The following is a 21147-nucleotide window of genomic DNA, read 5'->3' on the forward strand; positions in this document are numbered from 1 at the left end:
CCCCCCGCGTTTGCGAAGGGGGGGAGGTCATATAAAAAGGTTTTTATAAAGTAGGGGGAGAGAGTCACCCAAAAGCGTACAAGTATGTTTAAGAGGTGTTCAAGGCAACGAATACGTACGTAGTTTGACTATATTTTTCATCAAATTTTTAAATTTTCAACCTCTTTTTTAACAAAAGAAAAGGTTATATCCCTCTGGGTCTTTTACCTGTCTGCGCTCTTTTTATACCCTTTAAACTGCCCGTATTTTGATTAAATAATCAGATTAATTACTGTCGCCTGCCGAATAAACGGGGTTTAATTTCATGAACCCAAACATTGAATACACAATTATTTTTATGACAAATAACATAAACTAGGAATGGCGTAAGAATTGAACAATAAAACCCAGTTTTGAAATGTTAAAAGTAAACAAATTTCTTACCATAACTGTGCTAAATTTCTTTTTCTAAACTATTAACTTATGACAAATATAGTAAATTTCAAATCATGAAACTTTACTAAATTAAAACCATATTTCAACAGAAGGAAAACTAAAATAAACTAGTAGAATAGTTACAAAATGTAGAACTGATAAAAGAAACTGTTAATAAAAATCTAGTTTCAATGGAACTATCCAAATTTTGCTTCTAATATGATTTTTAAACAGAAACTTATAAATATATAAAGTAACCATCTGTTTTAACTTCTAAAAACACCTGCGTCATGCACATTATATTGCAATTATAACACAATTGTATTACAACTCACTATTAAAAATAATTATTAATACTATACTATAATAAATTTATGCACATAACATACTTAAAATATATAATTATGCACAATAATTATTTATAAATTTTAATAACAATAATAATAAACTTTTACACTAAATACATTATTATTAGTGAATAGATTTAATAACATTATATAATACTGTTTATAAACAAAATTATGTAACTGTAATAAAATATAAGTTTCATGATGTTCTGGGACCATTTATTTTCCAAGAATATTCCCTAAAAAAATAAATAAAAATGTAATAACAGACTTATTTGTAAATCCAGTTATAATTATAGTTTAATTATAATTAAACTATAATTATAACTATCAATAAATTAGTATAATGAAAACTTTATAATTAAGTCTGATAAGTCAAACTTTTACTAAGTAGGGTTTTCAATTCCCATTGAACTTTCTATACATGCTCTGACATTCGCCAAGTCTGACTATTTATCTATTGCCCTTGAGAGTCAGACTTAACAAGATTCTACTGCATATATTTTTTGAAGTATAATTTTATAATTAAAAAATACAAAAAAAACTGCAGAACTTTCTAGGACCACTATTTAAATTACAGCATTAAAAAAAGTTCACTTTTTAACTAAAGTCATGCATCATATTAGTACGTCATTTAATACGCCATAATACTCTATTAAATATATAAAACAGTAAACAATATATTTATATTATATAATCAAATCAAACAGTTTAAATTGGATCAGAATTTAAAATATCTACAAGTTTCATTCTACGAGGATTTTTCCTAGCAAAACAATCAATCACTTCATTTGCGTCAAAGCTGATATCTTGGTAAACGTGCATTAAAGCAAGACTATTAAATCTATTCTGTGACATTGTGTTACGTAGATAGGTTTTTAAACGACGAATAACAGAGATTGATCTTTCGCAAGTGCATGTTGTTACTGGAATAGTTGCAAGAATTTGAATTAAGGTGAATATATTAGGAAAAGTTATTCTATTAATAAGAGAAAGGAGTTTGGTTAGAGTAGTTGGAAGAGAATTTTTAAAACTACGCCAATAATCTTCCCACATGTTCAATTCGGTCATGGTATAGCGTGGTTCCGAAAGTTCATCCTCATACTCATTTAAAAAAAGAAGAAAGTTGCTTCTCCATTCAGCAACATTTAAAACGTTAGTTGGCATTGCAAAGAATCCATTATAAACAGCAATGTTTCTATTAGAAAAACGTAATTGAATCTGGGATGATAAATGGTCAAGAAAAGAAATTGTAATAACTTTCTTGTAATACTCATTAATAGAATCACTAGGACAATTATTTCGATTTAGCTGTTTTCCTATTTTACGAGGCTTGTGCTCATAAACATCAACACTAGCTGCCAATACAACTCCCTCACTATACCAAGCACCGTGACTGTGTTCAATTTCTGATCTTAGTCGCTGTAAAGCAAGATATAACAAATTTACTTTTTCACGTGATGCAAAAACATCAAAGTTTGGAGATTGAAATTGTTTTGTAATTGGTCTTGTTACTTCTAAACAGCGAGACACCACTTCTAAAGTAACAAGAAACTGGAAAGATCTAGTAGCAAAGAAATAACTATTTGCATCACGCACTGAGTCATAATTCCAAGACTTTTCATTGTTATTAATCATTAGCTCAAAGCATTTAATTATAGCAGGAAGTACCTCTATAAACACATCTAAAACATCAATTCTGGCAATCCATCTTGTACGACATACATCTATTAGACGAGAGTGATGAGCTTTTGGAAACATTTCTTCAATTTTTTTTTCAGAACATCAAAACGCTTTGGACTAAAATTAAAAAACTGAGATATAACTCGAACATTTGACATCATATTGCTAACTATTTGTATGTTACAGGCATCTGCAACACAAAGATTGAGGACATTAGATCCACAATGAACATACAATGCTTTGGGATAAATAGTTTTTATTCTTATTGCAGCACCAGAACAGTTCCCAGCCATGTTTCCAGCACCATCATAACCTTGACCAACACAAAATTTAATTTCTAATCCCATATCTTTAATACTATTCAAAATTTGGCTGGCTTATAGCTTCTCCAGACAAGCCTGAGTCGCAAAGAATAAAGCCAAAAAATAGTTCACAAATTTCACAAATATCATTTACAAAGCGTAATACAAGCGGTATTTGTTCCATATTGCTAACATCAGATGCTTCATCTGCTAATATTGAAAAAAATTTAGCTTTTTTAACTTCACATTTCAATTTAGAAACTATAATGTCATTACAAATATTAATCAACTCATTTTGAGTAGTTTTAGAGCGATATGTTTGGAGTAGCAATTCGCCCATTCACCAAATTGTTTTCTGCACAATCAGATATTAATTTCAAAATTGATTGAAGATTGCCAGAGTTACTATTTTCATTCCCATAGTAAAATGAATCATCTCTGTGACTTGGAGAGGTATGTTTTGTTTTCCACACATAATAATTGCCAGAGCTATTGGTTTTAATATTTCTCTATTTTTCTTGACTTGTTCATCAACTACTTTGTTGAGATTTAAGTCAATAAAATTTATCTTTTGCTCCATACATTGGCGAAAATGAGTTGCCTTTAGAGTTGCAGTTTGGTGAATTGGTAAACTTTCAGCATGTTTATTAAACTTAATAATGGCCTTTGAATATGCCACAAATGGAGATTTATAAAGCTGAACAAGTTTACTTGCATTATGACTTGATTCTTCAGATCCAAAAATAACACAATTAACACAATAAGCACCTTTTTTAATTTCTGAATATGCAAGCCAAGAATATAATGATAATTGAAAGGAACGACCTGACTTATTGGATTCAAAATGAAAACTAGAGCTTGGTTTATAAACATTTTTTAATAAATCATACTTATCTTCATTGCCTAGTTTATTAATTCCATAAGATTCATAGAGCCCGATATCGTATTTGTTTACAAAGGATAGTTCACATTTATTTCCAAAAGCAGAAGAACTACTTTTAGAGTATAAATTTGCCTTACTCGGTGAATGGATAAATTTTGAAGAGCATTCTGCAATCTATAGTGTGGAAGAACTTTTTAATTTGATTGACGAAGATAAAACACAATTTTTTTTTGTCTGTAGGAAAAGGTGACTTAATAATAAATTGATCAATTGTGAGTTGTTTTCTTTTTTTATAGTGGAAAGGATTTTAAATGAATCTAGAATATCTGTTTCCTGAGTAGAATCAGGAAACAGGATATAAGATTTTGAAGAAGTAAATTGATTAATTTCAGGTAACTTTACTACTTTAGATGCAAAAGTATTAGGAACTTGGTATTTTTTAGGAATACATTTTAAAGATATTAAAGGAACAAAGTGATCTTTGTTTACAAATATATTAGAGGTCTGTTTAAAACCTGCAACAATTGAAGAGCAACGAAGTATGTGTATTTTTTTTACAGATGTGCTTAAAGAATGTCCAACACGTGGTCTAAGAGTGCAATTGAAAAATATTTCATAAACAGTTTTTTCTATTTCTTTACTATCCTTTTCTATAGGATAAAATGATTCGATTGGTATTCCAACAACACTTGAGAGAGCACACAAAGTAAGAAACGAGGAATAAGAATAATTTGTTGCAACATTGATAGACTCTGATATGACACTTAGTGTTCTATTATTTTTACAAAAAGAATTATATGCTTTTTGGGAAATAATAATAGAAAAAGCTGTGTTTTCATCAATTCTTTGAGATTTGGTAACATTAGTTTGAGAAAAAATAATAGGATGGTTTGAATACAAATCTGCATTTGTATATAATTCGATACCTGTCAAACATCTAAAGTATTCTGACAAAGATTCGTTTTCAATTAATGATATAGAACAAGCTTTAAATAAACAGTTTGGAGAAGTTCTAATAAAAAAACAAAAAAATAACATGAGCAAGGTAACATAATTTAATAATGTTATGCCACAAAATAATTATTACACAATTTTAAATCATTTACTAAATGTAATTTTGGTATTATTCAAACATAAAATAAATTATAACATAATTGATTATTTTCTCCTTGAAATATGATATAAATATATTATACTTAAGCATGTACACAATTTGACTAGAAAAATATGTTTTTATATTTTAAGCACCTAGGACAAAATTTTACACATCTTTCAGCTCAAAATAAAATTAAGTTTGTAGTAAAATGTTTAGGCCAAAAAATTTATATACGATTTCTTTATTTGCTATTATTTTAACCATTAATCAACACACACACACACACACACACACACACACACACACACACACACACACACACACACACACACACATTTTTCTCTAATAGTATTATGAGCTTTGACAATAACATTAGATTAGAAAAACGATTCCTTTTCTGATTGAACTCTATTTTCATCTAAAATACATTTTAAAATGATTTGAAGCATTGAATCCGCCATGTTTAGCTTTGAAGTTTTGTAGCTTTGAAGTTTAGCTTTGAAGCATTGAATCCGCCATGTTTGCATTGAATCCGCCATGTTTAGCATGTGAAGCATTGAATTCGCCATGTTTACGCTTAACATACGAGTAAACCAAAAGCTTAGTGAAAACCCTTTTTTCTGATTTATGCGTGATTGGCTTGCACCCTTCAGAGATCTTTCTGATTGGGTCAGCACCCCTCAGAACCAGTTTTGATTAGCTTAAGAAACCAAGCCAATCAAAAATAGGTTCTGAAGGGTGCAGGCCAATCAAAAATAGTTCTGAGGGGAGCAGGCGAATCAGAAAGCGAATATTGAGTTTCCTGGAGTTTCCTAGTCAAAACATAAATATACTATATAAAATAGAATATATAAAATACGCTAGCGCTAACAAAAAAACAAATCATTTTCGACATCCTTCACAAAAAATTAAATCGCAGTTGAATAAAATATTTTAACAACTCAATTTTTATATATAAAAACATGCAACAAAATAGTAAACTTTGCTTGTTGAAAGTCGACAGGTGCTGGAGCACCCGTCAACTTTCAACCTTTGAACCCCTCTGGATCCCGCTACTGGGTGGGATGGTGATTTGAAAATATTAAAAACCATCCCTTTTTTTTCTCACTTCGAGCACTGTATATATATATATATATATATATATATATATATATATATATATATATATCCACATATATTTATATATGTATATATATATATATATATATATATATATATATATATATAATATATATACGTATATATGTATGTGTATTTGTGCGTATTATTTGTATGTGTATATATATATATATTTATCTATATTGATGTGTAAGTATATTTATTTACATGTTTGTATGTTTAAATATGTATAAATAATTATATTTGTATTTATGTGTGAATATTTGTCTATGAATTATTAAAGGATTATTTATTATTTAAAATCTGTCTAGGCGGTTCTCGATGACAAGATCTTATGATCTTCTGCGAGTATCCGCGTTCTTGTTGTAACGTTAAAAAAATTTTAATTCTGACTATACGTATTTTATTAATTCTTATATTTTAAAAATTATTTTGAATAAATAAAAATATAAAAAAAAAAAAAAAAAAAAAAGTCATTTTATGGATTATCAATATATATATATATATATATATTATATATATATATATATATATATATATATATATATATATAAATGTGTGTGTGTGTATATATATATATATATATATATATATATATATATATATATATATATATATATATATATATATATATATATATATATAATATTATTGATTTATATTATAACAATAATATAAATAAAGTATAAATGATTTGGTACCTCAAAAAACATTTACTTACTTTTAAAATAAAATCAAATATATATGCCACTACAATTCGTTTTGCTATAAAAGATTTCTTATCATTCGTTAATAAATTCCAAAAAATTATAAGAAATAGAAATCAATAAATAGTAATAAGAAAACTGACATTTGTTAAAAAGTTGAAGGTTTTTAATTCTTTACTAACTCATTAAGATTTTATTTAAAAATTCTTTATAAAAATAACGCAAGCGCAATCTCAATTCTTTTTTAATTACAAACAAGTCTAGAACAAGATCGGCACGATCGGCACAGTCGGCTGATTGTAATACGAACTTGGTGAACCATTGGAATATGAACGGCATCACAGGCGCAGTGGTACCAGTCATCAGCCAATGAATCCCAGGCATGGACCAAGCATGGAAAGTTTGCTAGGTACATGCATACATACATACATACATACATACATACATACATACATACATACATACATACATACATACATACATACATACATACATACATACATACATACATACATACATACATACATACATACATACATACATACATACATACATACATACATACATACATACATACATACATACATACATACATACATACATACATACATACATACATACATACATACATACATACATACATACATACATACATACATACATACACACATACATACAAAGTAAAAATTATATGCAGGTACCCCCTTAATGTGTTTTATATAAAAAAAATATTTTTAAAAATTTTTTGAATAAAAAATTTTTTTAGGGGTCGGCTAAGACCCTTGAACATATAACGAGTTTCTGATATTATTAAAAAAAAATTCTTCAAAATGTTGGGTCTCAAATGAGACGAAATTATATAAAAACTTTAAAAATGATAACTATATTATATAAAAATGAATACGTCAGATTTAACAGCATTAATTTTGTAATAGTTTTTTTTTTATATATATATATATATAATATAATTATGTATATATATATATATATATATATATATATATATATATATATATATATATATATATATATATATATATATATATATATATATATATATATATATATATATATATATATAAATTAGTAAAAAACACTTATCTAACTTTTTTCTTCAACTTGAAGTTTCATGGTGGTGAAACTTCATATTGAAGAAAAAGGTTAGATAAGTGTTTTTTACTAATTTATTATTGCTCTGTTCTTTAAGAACATCGAGCACTCTATTTGTAAAATACACTAACATACTTTACATATATATATATATATATATATATATATATATATATATATATATATATATATATATATATATATATATATATATATATATATATATATATATATATATATATATATATATATATATATATATATATATATATATATATATATATATATATATATACGTGTATATATATATATTAGGGATATGACTTTTTTGCAACCTACTAGGCCTGTATCGTAATTCAATGAACTTTTATGTAAAAAGAACGAATAGATGTTTCATTTTGATATATTTTGAAAAAAGGTCACCCCAAAACCAAAAAATCGAATTTTCAATAGGTACACTTTTGTGCAGTAAATGAATATTAAAGGCTGAAGATGTTGTAAGAGTCATACTCCTGTTGTTATTTTATTTATTTATGCAACATGTACTGTGATATAACAAAAAACATTATGTGATATATAATTATACAAGTATTACAAAATTAACAGTATCAAAGCGTCTAGTACAACAACATACATAACTGTCTGTGTCTATAGGCCTACTGTGTTTAGTACATGGGTCACATGATGCTCACGTCTCATAAAGAGTCTAGCGCTTATTACTTAGAATGAATCGAAGTTGCAGTTTGTCTTTCTTTCTGCAGGAAGCATACAGGTCTTGCATCACCTTTATTGCACGTTCAGCTATCTGATTACTTCGTGGTATGTCGATGACGGATGGCTCTTTCTTCCAGTGATTTTTGAATGACTGCAATGCCTTTTTGTAAGGCTTCAATACATCAGATAAATTCTTGAAGTCATTGTCATTGTACTTTTGACTACTAAACCAATGTTCTGCCCACTCATATGAAATGAACATGCAAACCTTCTCCAAATTCTTTCTCGCTTCAGGCATAAGAATGAACGCCAGAATGGCGAGAATGGCTCTTGAGTTCCATCTGGCATTGCTCATATTAGGAATGTTCTGAAAGTGAATCAGAGGGAAGTTTCTTTGTTCTTCATAGAACCTAAACACTCTTGTTAAATGGTACAAAAACTTCATATCGTCTCTCCACCCTGATTTATCAAGAATTTCTACAGTTCCATTCACAAACTTATCCTTCAGTTCATCATACTTATTCAACAGTTCAGACACAAATGGGTATTCAATGTTTGGAGATTTGGTATCACCCCCAAGTTCTTCGTCCATCACCAGACGGAGAATCCTGTCTAGTACGTGATGCTGACAACCGATAAATTGTGGTATTGTGACACCCTTTAATTTAAACATACGTTGCACCTTCACAACAACTCCATTTCTCTTCCCAGTATTGACGTTTGTTGTATCAGTAATGATCATCTTAATTGAATTCCACAAATTGTATTCATCAATAAGTTTGGCAATTTTTTCAGCAACAGTTTCAGCTTTGCCATCTTTTAAACGCAGTGCATCAAGTTTCACGTCAGTTCTTTCATTCTGAAGTACAACTACCTGATATTCCTTATCATCTATTCGTTTGCCGTCAAAGTGTAAGGACCACTGTTCCATTTTAAGTTGTTGTATCATTTCTTTTTTTAATTTACCTGCCTCTTTGAATATGGACTTGTAAATTGCTGATTGACTTGGAGTTGGAATATCAATACCTTGTTGTGATAATACATTGCATATTTTAGCAGCTTTCTTTGTGGAAACTCCACTTGATGTAACCATACTTACAGCAAATTTACTTTTGTAGTGCTTTCTAGTTTTTTTCTGAGTGTCCTCATCATCGTCTTTATCACCGTCGTCGTCTTCATCATCTTCACTCTTACTTTTGCAGTTTTCAGATTCAGTACCACTGTCTGTGGTAGACAGGACTTGTGATGTGGAAGGTATTGCTGTTCCAGACTGGACTTTCCTTCTCTTGGAAGGGTGAATGGTTTCTTTACTTGCCACTTGTCCTGTTGAGTACCCCACCTGTCCTTTACTTTCTTTTTGTAGGTGGTATAGACGTTTATCTTCCGAGGATAACCACTGGCCATTCACTTTCGTGATGTCAAATAATGCATTGAGAACATCATATTTTCCACGCTTGACACATTCATCATAGACCTTCAGCACCTTCATAAGCTTTGCTCTTATCACTTGATCAGACACACGTGGAAAATTCAGTTTATTGTCCCACAATTTTGTAATTTCCTTAGAAATTTGGTCTATTCGTTCTTTTCTTCCTTTAACATATGCTCCGAGAAACTGGTATCTTCCTACGATCTGCAATTGATGTGGTATTCTGGATTTTTCATCGAGTGAATGTTCTTCTACAGCCACGCTTCCTCTTCTTCTGTGTGACTCTTGAAATCTCACCAAATTTTTAGTCCAAGTCTTCTTGTTCTTTGTTACTGTGGTATGACTTTTCTTGTGAGACATCATATAATATTGTTACGACTTTACGGATAGCTGAGCGTAAATATCCGTTTAATAAAGTCGTTTAATTAATAAAATACTTTAACTGTATAGTAATCCAATTATAGTTCGATAATCCAGTCAATGTTGATAACAGTTCGATAATCCAGTCCGTATCCTAACGATAATGCTACAACTACTTATACTTCGTACACTTACAGCGTCTTTAGTTCGCTACAGTAGTTCCTTATTAGCTCAGTTACACGCAGAGTACTTCATAGAACTATTCACATTATCAACACTGAGCTCTGACAGCAGCTCGCTTATATAATTATTTAGAGCTTCCAGAATGTTCTACTAAGTTCTATAATCTTCTACAGTCTGTTACAGTCGTCTATATCACCGTGGTAACACAATGACGTCATCACATAACAATTCCAAGTATTTGCCGGCACACGGCCGTTTCGTTGCCATGGTAACGTGTGGCGTTATATTTATAAATTCATAACAAAATAATGAAATAAATAGAATTAAGCTGAGAATTAAGCTTAAGATTAAAACATCGGTCAAAAATGAATGTATAAAAATGGTAAATCAAATTTTTATTTTGGGGGTGACCTTTTTTTGTTGCAGAAAGCTATTTGGGCCTTTTTTCATGATTTTAGGTAAAAGTTCATCGATTTATGATACAGGAAACATTTTATTTGAAAAAAAATTAAAAAGTCATATCCCTAATATATATATATATATATATATATATATATATATATATATATATATATATATATATATATATATATATATATATATATATATATATATATATATATATATATATATATATATATATATATATATACCACCATTCGGTTTAATGCTTTCAGTTACATCTATTTTTTTTTTTTTTTTTTTTAAATCTTTTATTTTTTTTTTTTTTTATAAGACATAAAATAAGAAAGAATAAACTTTTTTTATAAACTATAATTTTATACCCTTATTTTATAAACTATAATTTTAAAACATAAGTGTTTTTCTATAATGTTCGTCACGTAATGTTTGTGTAAAAGTCCTGTAATTCTTTATACTTTCTTTTGATCTAAACCCTTTTACCTTATAAATCTTCTTTCAACCTACTTTAGAATTTCTCCTTTTTTTGTAACCTAATCTAAACTCTCGATTTCTTTCCTCACAACGGCAAAAAAAATCAAAATCAAAAAATACAAAAAAATATAAAACCAAAAAACACAAAAAAATACAAAATCAAAAAACACAAAAAAATCAAAAATATAAAAATATATATTATAAAATAAATACAAAATAGAGAATGTACATATTTACTAACACTTGTGAAATCTATACATTGTAAAAGTTTAAAAAACCTGAGTTAATGTAAATTATAAAGAATAATTGTAAATAATTATTATTTTGTAATAAAAGAAAAAAAAATAATAATAAACAAACTTTATGTAAACGTAGACAAGTATATAAAAATCAAAGAAATAATAATTTATACTTTAATAATTGGTAAAAAGTTTGTTTTTTTAGTTAATTTAAAAAAAGAAAAGTAATAATTAAAAGATCGTTTTATTCCAAAGTTGTGGTGGCTGATTAAAGTTGCGGTGGCCGATTAAGGTTGCGGTGGCCGATTAAAGTTGTGGTGGCCGATTAAAGTTGTGGTGGCCGATTAAAGTTTTGGTGCCCGATTAAGCATGTGGTGGCCGATAAGCGATTAAAGTTTGTTTGATTAAAATATTCATTCAAAAGTTTAATATTTCTCAAAATGCATTTATTGATAGATTTCAAAATAAAAGGCCTTTGAAGACGGCTAGAGAAAAGTCCTAATTCCAAATATATACAAACAAAAAATATTGAATACATTTAGCTCGTATAGATTTAAAATTCTCATTTCAATAAAAGAATGTTTCGAGTGAGAGAAGCGATCCGCAATGTTTTTGGTTTTATAGTATTTATTAAGAACTTATAACATCTGAACCTATTAAGTACGTGTATGACTTCTTCGTTCAATATTTTGAAGAGATATCACTGTTGGAGAATAATAAATTAATATCACCTGAAAATGTAATGCTTATTTGTTTTGAGACTTTATTCAATTCATTAATATAAATGAGGAAAAGCAGTGATATAAGGATTGAACTTTGTAGGACTAATATTAGGAAAAGTGGTTTGATAGCGTCATTTTTTGGAACAGATTGTTTTCAATTGGACAAGTAACTTTCAAATTGTTTTCGATTGGACAAGTAACTTTTAGACCATTTTTAAACTTTAATTGTAATCCATAAATTATGAACAAAAATGATTTTAAAAATATTATAAAAAACTCTATAAAAAACTTCAGATAAATCTATTAACGAATGTTACGATTTTTCCAATAATTGAGTATTCACGCGAAAACTGGATTACCGCATGTTAAGTTGAGTTTATCTTTATTTTATTAAACTAAACTGATAATGTAAATTATTTTTTATCAAAAAGATGTCTGTATACTCTTTTAAATATAATTTATTACCAAAATTTTGAAAACGTTAGATCTACTAAACTACTCGAGCAACTGGACGAACATGTCGTTTTTAAATAATAACTCAAACAGTAAAAAAAGAAAGAGTCACTAGTAAAGATCATTCTTTTTTTTTTTCTTTTCTTTTTTTTTTTTTTTGTTTTGCTTAAGAAAAAGTTGTTCGTTTTTAAATAAAACAGTTTGTAAGTCTGACTATCGAAACGTATTGTTGCATTTCGACCACGTCTGTGTAATAACAATAAATTTATTTTTTATTGACAAAGAGGTTCTTGATAGTGGGCCTGCTTTTCAGCAAGTCTTCGCCTGTGCGGATTTATTAAAACAACTCCATAATTTTTACTATTATTATTTTTTTCAAGAAAAATTTAAAAATAAATTATTTTTTTTTCATAAAAATGTTTATTTTTTAAAAGTTAACACAAGAAATAAAGTTACTAAAAAACATAACTTCTTCATAAACACGTAAACATTTAAAATAAATAAATATAAGTATAAAGAAATAAAGTTACTAAAAAACATAACTTCTTCATAAACACGTAAACATTTAAAATAAATAAATATAAGTATAAAACAAGTTTAGTATAAAGCAAATAATTTAAAAAGTGTAAATTATTTAGCAAAAAAACAAAAGCAAAAATAATATTTTCAACAAATCTCAATATTATCGTGGGCGTCCCCAGGGTTTTTGATGTTTCAGATATGACAATTTCACAAATTAAGTCCAAATTTTATTATGTTCATGTCTATGCCATATGACGTTCCTTTGCAAAATTTCCCAATGATAAAGTTCTGGGAACAAAAATACCCTAAAACATTTGTCTTCTCTGCCAAAATGTGAGGGCAGTCATGCAGTGATGCATCACTGCCCTCACATCAATCTCATACTAAATTTAAATTATTAGACAGATTTTAAAAAAATTAAAATAAGTGTAGAGTTCAAAAGTTATGACCATGCAAAATTTCCAATCCCCACCCCTCCACCCCCCAAAAAATGAGGTTGGTGTATTTTTTTTTTGTCATCGCCCTATTTTTCAAAGCATTCTCATTTTGACTAAGCATAAACATACTTAAGTTTCGACTTTGCTCAATGCGTGAATATGTCATATCTGAAATATCAAAAAATCCTGCATGCGCCCATGAATATTATGTATCAGTATATATATGTACCAAAGTTTCCTTTTAAGCTAAGCATAATAACATAAAAATCTTTTCATATGCTTACGCGCAGTAATCGTAACTTTCTTAATTTAAACATTATGCCAATAAATTGCAAGCTACATTTTTTTATTACATGTTTTTACCCGTAGGAAATTATTTCCAAACTAATAAAACTATTGGATTTTGCTGCTTGATTATATAGACAGCTAAGCGCTCACTTATGCGCACACTTATGCTTAGGGCTTATAGGGAACGTTACAGGGTTACAATTTTATAAACTTTGAAATTTAAAACAATCATCCATTAAGTTGAACTTAACAAAAATTTAACAGCAACACAAACGTTGTGAAATATTCATAGATTTTGTAACATAGGTCAAAGTTTATTAATGACATTTTTAAAGTTCTTAGTCAACAAAGTTTAGTTTTAACATTTTTTATTTTACTTTGTTTGTACATAAACAATATATATAACTGTATATAGTAATTAAAATATCAATACCAATAAAATAATTCTTAATAAATTTTTAATATATTTTGACGGATAGCCCAAGCCATTGTTTGGTTTGAGTATCTTGAATAATTTAATTGTTTTTATTGGTTTGTATAGTTTGAGTAGTAAAGGTCGTTTGGTTTTTTTTTTAGTTTGAGTAGTATAGGCGTTTTGGCTTGTATTGTTTGATTGGTTCAGATGGGGCTTAGTTTTTATTGCTTGAGAAATAAATCATTGTTTGTTTCAGAGTTCGTTACTGTTTTTTCTTTCGTTTCAAGTTTGCATAAGGATTATTTAATTGATATCATCATTAACTGAAGATTTTTTACAAGCTATTAAAACCCAAAGATACTTTTTTATAAACCGAATTAGCATTAAGTTTAACAACTGTTTTCGAAAAGATTTAATAACGTAACAATTAATAAGAACATTAGAAATGGTAGAGAGCTTTGCAACCAATGCTGTTGTTGTTGTTAACTCGGCGGGAACAAAAACTTTTAACAACGTTAAAACGCTAACTATTGCGTATGTTGTCCAAAATAAAAAATATGCTATTGCGGATAAAAAGCAAACTCTCAAGTATTCTTTTTCTAAAATATCAGTTTCCCTATTTTGACAATACTTGCATGTTTTTCGGCGATAAACTGCTTTTTTGCTTAAATATAACGTTAACGCAATGATTATTCCGGGTAAAATATTGCAAAAAACAAAAATAGTCAAAATAAAAGAAAAAGAATTTGCTTTCGTCAACCTCCAATCTAACGAACAACGTTTCTTATCAAGATCTAGTTCATATTTGGACCACCCAAGTAAAGGAAGAGTTGCCCAAAAAAACCCGTTTGCATAACATACTAAAATTGATGTTACTTTGCACCAGAACATTTTATGGAATCGCAAATAAGGCATTGGGTATTTTATGGCAAAAGTTCTGATGAAAGAAAGCATCGCCAAATGAGATATATTGGTTATAGCAAAACCCAAAACAACAAAACCACTTGCAATGCATAACGGAGTTTTTTCTAATAAAGACTGATCGGCAATCAGTACTTGAGGTGTTAATCCAATCGTCGTTTCTAATAAATTCGTCATAGAAATGCTGACAATAAATAAATGAGTTATTTCTTTTCTCTTCACTTTAATTAAAATTATATAACAGGCAGTCATGTTTAATACTACTGACGTCAAAAGCACTGTTGAAAGAGCACTTTGAACTAATTTGTTTGTATTCATTTTTCAACCTAAAAACAAAATATTGCAAAATTTTACAATTTGGGCTTGACAACTGGTGGAAACCGTAACCGGTTAACTGATTTTTTTTGTTCAGTTTTCTCAAAACCGAAAACCGGTTGTTGTTTTTTTTCTAAAAAAACCGCGTTAATTATACATTAATAAATAGATAAATAATTCGAAGATTTTTTGTTTTGACAAGTTTACAAGAAATGTCCCAGTAGGCACAGCGACGTGACAAAAACGTGAATTTCACGTTATTTTGGCACGTGACAATTAGGTGACTTTTTGGTCCCCATGAAATGACCAATTCACGTGATTTATGGACGTGTTTTTCACGTTACTTTTGGCACGTGATATTTAGGTGACTTTTTGGTCCTCATGAAATGACCAATTCACGTGATTTATGGACGTGTTTTTCACGTTACTTTTGGCACGTGATATTTAGGTGACTTTTTGGTCCCCTTAAACTGTCTAAAAGACGTGCTTTTTATGTTAATTTTGGCACGTAATATTTAAGCAATAACTATGCTTTATAATTACAATTATAAGTGTTTGGATTCGTGTAAAGAAAAAAAACTCATCGTCGAGGAAATATTTAATACGTATTAAAATACATGGTTTTATTAGTCAGTATATTAGTTCTTGACATAAAAATTTTTAATTTGTAATAAAAGCTGCACTTTTGTTAAAATATCCTCCTTATATACAATAAGTAATAAGTACGAAGTCGTAGATCTGCAACTTACGAAGAGCACGCTTCAAACTTATATATCTATTCTCCCATAAAAGCACGCTTCAAACATAATCTAACGAATCAGTCGATATTTTCTTCTATAAGAGCACGCATCAAACTTCATCTAATGAATCAGATTTAGCTGAAAAGAAACGAATAAAATCTTAAATAATAATATGATTATTTAATAATTATCTTAAATCACAAACTTTTAAAACAAATCTTACTTTGAGAGTTGCTAACTACTTTTGGCAACAAGATTTTCTAGTGTGTTATTTGTTTTCTTTTATCTAAATCATTAAATAATTTTAAGAAAACAATACTACATACAGTGTAAAAAAATAAAAGTCATTTGCCTTCTAATTTTATACTCTGATTGCTAAAAAAGTAAATAAGTATTTAATAAAAAAAGATGTAACAAAAAAGTCGACAGATGATTAAAAAAAAAGAAGTACATAATAAAAAATACAAGTTTAAAAAAAATTTTTTTATCTATATATATCTATATCTAATATCTATCTATAGATTTATCTATATCTATATCTATATAAAGTTAATAACTGATAGGCGTGATTAGAAAAAGACCTGTACTCACCTTATGTGATAACATCTGTGTACTGTGATAACATGATAATTTTCTTTGTTTTCCATCTTCTTATATTTGCATCTGTTTCTGCATTAACTTGTTCATACATTAACTCACTAGATGCAAAGGTGACAGCTCACAAAGTTGCTTTAAATGAGTAATCTAAAAAGTTTTGAACAGCATTAAATGTCATTTTAGAATGCACACAAAAGTTAAAACAATTTATATAAATGTAATAGTTATCACATAACCACAAAGCATTATAGTGGGGATTTTATATCATGATTTTCCTTATCCATGGTCAGATTTTCACCTTGAGGCGCCTTTTGCTGTGGAAACATTCACCACGGCTAAGGAGCCTCATCTACCCCTAATTATATATAATATATTAAGTATAATACTAAAAATATGTATAATAAAGTATTGTCAAATTAGGTCACCAATAAATACAGAGTGCTGAAAATTCAACTCAGAATCAAGTTGCATTCTCCAACAAGATATGAATTAAATCAAATTCTTACTACAGAGTGCGATCACAATAGTAGACAAAGAGAGGGAAAAGTGAAATTTAAAGTCAAACTTTAAAAGTTAAAAGGTTATTGGGTCTTACTACAGAATGATATTCCTAGGCAATAACATAATACCATTGGGTCTTCCTAGTCAATAATATTTTATGCAGAACTTATCATTTGTCATGTAGCCTAATAAATTTAATATTAAATAAGTTATAATAACTTATTTATTATCAAATTAATTACATTGACAAATTTGACAGTCTAAAATAATATACAATATGGTAGAAAAAAAAGTATACCTCGTAGTAGGGTTTGATCTTTTGCGTATTGCAATATGATAATTATCTGCCATAACGTTACACAATTTTGAACTAAGCTTTATAATATATTTATTAAACCTAAATTGATAAAACTTAGTTATAAGATAATATGTTTGGATAAAATATTATATATGTGACATTTTATTTTTGTCAAAAATGCATTGCGAAGTTATAAGATATCTTACGCCCTACTTTTTAAACTAATTATTATAAAATTACAATGCAAAATAATTACATTATTGTAAAAGTAAAATAAAAAGTAATTACAATAATGAATATATAAACTACATATTTCATGTAATCATTATATTTAAAAGATCCGGAAAAAATTTACAGAAAATATCCTGAAAAAATTCAGAATATTTCCCCCCTCATTTTTCCCTTAATTTTGCATTCAGCCAAGTTGTTTCTCAATTTTTTTAAAAATTTTCTTAATTTTTGTATGAATGATGACTAAAACAACATAAAAACAAATAGATGAATAATATATACTTGTTATATGTTGTAATATAAGTTGTATGTATGGAACTTGTAATATAAGTTGTATGTATAGAAAACTTTTCGGATATTTGGAAAAAGATAAATTTCAGAAAAATATCTGGTATTCCGGGAATATCCCGAATAAGATAATCCCTGAAACTAAATTATAAAAAAATAGTAAATAAAGAATATCTTTCCAAGTTTCTAATCACAGGTTTTTATTATGAATAAAAAAAGTTCCAAAATACACAATATTTTGGCAACGTAACATTCACGTTTTAATCAAGTAAAATTGTCACCTGGACAAGGTCACCTAAAATATACATGATTGAAACATGAAGAAGGAAACGGGGTAAGAGCAGGCATCAAACTTTATCTGATGAATAAGTCAATATTTTCTCCAATAATAGCTCACAACACCAACTTTAGCTCAAAAGAAACAAATAAAAACTTAAATAATAATATTAATATTAAATAATCATCTTAAATCACAAATTTTTAAGACAAATTTTACATGGTGAGTCACCAACTGTTTTGGCAACAAGATTTTCTGGTGTTGCTATTTCTTTGATCTAAATCATGAAACAATTTTTAAAAATGCAATGCTATATTTGAGAGAAACTTGCTTTACATATTGGAAGGTCGTCAACATTGAAAGATAAGTATAATGCAGTTTCAAATACAATAGCATCATAATCATCTTTTTGTGGGGAAAACATCGAACAAATCCGCGTTAATAACCTGTTTTATATTGTACATAATAACAATAAAAGTCATATAATATATATAATAATAATTTCATATAACTCGAATATATATATATTAATCATATAATATTCAAATAATATAAAAAAAAGAAATAAATAAGTATTAACCCTTTTTAACAAGTAAAGCACGAGATCAAGATGTCATATATTATAAAAAGATAAAGTATTTAATAATAATATATACATATATCAATAATAAATAACATAACACATTTGTTTATTGATATTATCTTGGATAAATTCTTTAACCTTGTTGATAAAACCCAAATAAAGAAAGAAAATTTATTTTGGGTTTTTATCTAAACGACTCTTGAGTAATAATGCAGAAGTTCTAGAGACATTATTATTGCTCAAGAATCAAGAATAAGTTCTGCTAGAACTTATAATTTGTCCATGTAGCTTACTTAATTTGATATTAAATTCGTTATAACATAACTTATTTCGTACTAAATTAAGTAAGGAAAATGGACAAATTCGCCAGTCTAAAATATTATATCATAAAGTAGAAAAAAAGCATACCTTGTATTTGAGTTTAATCTTATTTGTGTGGCAAATAGGGACGGCAAATAGGGTACTAATTTATTTAACTTAATTTGATATAATTTAGATATTAGATATTACAACTTAAATGCATCGCGTTAAAAGATATTATATAGACCAATTTTTTTTTTTTTAATTATGATAATACTACAATAAAAATTAATTATATTATTATAGAAGTAAATAATTATAACTAATATAATGAATACAAAAACTATACTATAAAAAAATAATTAATATAATAAAAAATATTATTTCACATTTCTTATGCCAGTTTTTTTTTAAAATAAAAAAAGTTCCGAAAGACGAGATATTTTGGCACGTAACTTTCACGTGACTTTCACGTAAAATAGTAACCTGGACGAAGTCACCTAAAATACACGTGATTGAAACGTGAATAAAACGTTGCGTGCCTACTGGGGTGGAAAGCAAAAACATCGTAAAAATATATATAATTTTAAAAAGCACTTTGATATTGCGTATTGTTTTATTTATTTCAATATTTTTCTACCAGTTAATAATAGCTTACAAACAGAATCTTTCAACATTTACATTTTAAAATATTTATAATAATCAAAACAACCCAATAAAGACAAGTACCACTAACTTGAAGTATTTTTTAATTATTGTTGTTTAGTTAATTTAAATTTAAGATTGTTAAATAACTAACAATCTCAAATAATAATAACAATCTTATATTAAGATAATTAAACAACAAAAGCAAACTTTTTGTCAACAAATTTGATTTTGTAATTTTGTCTTTTGTGTCACTTTATCGTAGTATATTTTTACATTATATTTTTGTAAACAGATCATATGCACAATTTTCAGAACAGTATATTCAGTTATTAATAATATAAAAACAAAATAAAAGGTTTGTGAATTGCCACAAAAAGAAAAGATTGGAAAGGAAAAAAGAGGCTTTTAAAAAAGATGATCCATGTTCATTAGATTCAAACTAAATTAAATAATAAAAAATAATATTAATGTTACTGTGCATTGATAAAAATTAATAAATGAAAATTTTTATACTATTTTAAATAAATAATTTATTACAGCTTAAGCTTTTTATTTTTGATTTCTTCAGTTTGCATATTTAATTCCAGTATATAAATTCTGTAGGTTACAATGGATTTATACATCAGTAATAAAAATTCGCTTGTATAATAAAAAACCGTTGTAAAACCGATTACGCGGTTTTAAAAATTTAAAAAATGTAAACCGGTTTTTTGAAATTTTCCGATTTTTGCCGAGCCCTATTTACATTAAAAATATTATATTTTAAAATTTTACAACTAAAATTTAGATTAAATAAGTATTTATGTTTAATGGTATAAAATATTATTAACTCTTTACACCTGGTGAACGCCTGTCTTTTTCTTATGTTTTCTTATGTTAATGTTTCACATTATCATTCACATATAATTTATGGTTATTAGAAACCATTTGTGAGGAGTTTTTTCAAATACTTCTGCAAAGTCATGAAAAATCACATTAACAGGAAACTAAAACTTATATTGTTTCAAGTAACTTTGTAACGCAAGGTATTTTGCCAACAAATTCGATACACGAAGAAAAAATTGTTAAAGAATAAATATTGCTTTACCTTATCTTTTTTGTTTTATATTTGTATTTTTTATTTTTTTATGC

The 21147-nt window shown here is 27.4% G+C and overlaps 2 protein-coding genes and 1 long non-coding RNA gene across 5 annotated transcripts; all 3 read right to left on the bottom strand.

The window, feature by feature from the left end:
- Positions 1 to 1472: 1472 nt before the first annotated feature.
- Positions 1473 to 2522, bottom strand: LOC136089927 (52 kDa repressor of the inhibitor of the protein kinase-like). Its single transcript, XM_065816027.1, has one exon. The coding sequence runs from the start codon at positions 2520 to 2522 to the stop codon at positions 1473 to 1475; it is 1050 nt and encodes a 349-aa protein (XP_065672099.1).
- An 11881-nt stretch (positions 2523 to 14403) lies between these two features.
- Positions 14404 to 15567, bottom strand: LOC105844139 (opsin-3). The gene has a single exon (XM_065816323.1). It carries the CDS (start codon positions 15554 to 15556, stop codon positions 14621 to 14623), a length of 936 nt encoding a protein of 311 aa, XP_065672395.1. The 5' UTR covers positions 15557 to 15567; the 3' UTR covers positions 14404 to 14620.
- Positions 15568 to 16136: 569 nt separating this feature from the next.
- On the bottom strand, positions 16137 to 19637 carry LOC136089475 (uncharacterized). Of its 3 annotated transcripts, XR_010643089.1 has the most exons (6): positions 19477 to 19637; positions 18705 to 18762; positions 17690 to 17788; positions 16885 to 17037; positions 16517 to 16579; positions 16137 to 16431 (listed from the first exon to the last, which is right to left on the bottom strand). It is a non-coding gene; the product is annotated as an uncharacterized LOC136089475 (long non-coding RNA). The 3 variants fall into 3 exon arrangements; XR_010643090.1 differs by lacking the exon at positions 18705 to 18762 and having other exon boundaries at positions 19477 to 19634; XR_010643088.1 differs by lacking the exons at positions 18705 to 18762; positions 19477 to 19637 and adding an exon at positions 18490 to 18640.
- Positions 19638 to 21147: the final 1510 nt, after the last annotated feature.

This window comes from Hydra vulgaris, chromosome 13 (genome assembly GCF_038396675.1).
Source record: "Hydra vulgaris chromosome 13, alternate assembly HydraT2T_AEP".
Taxonomy (NCBI): domain Eukaryota; kingdom Metazoa; phylum Cnidaria; class Hydrozoa; order Anthoathecata; family Hydridae; genus Hydra; species Hydra vulgaris.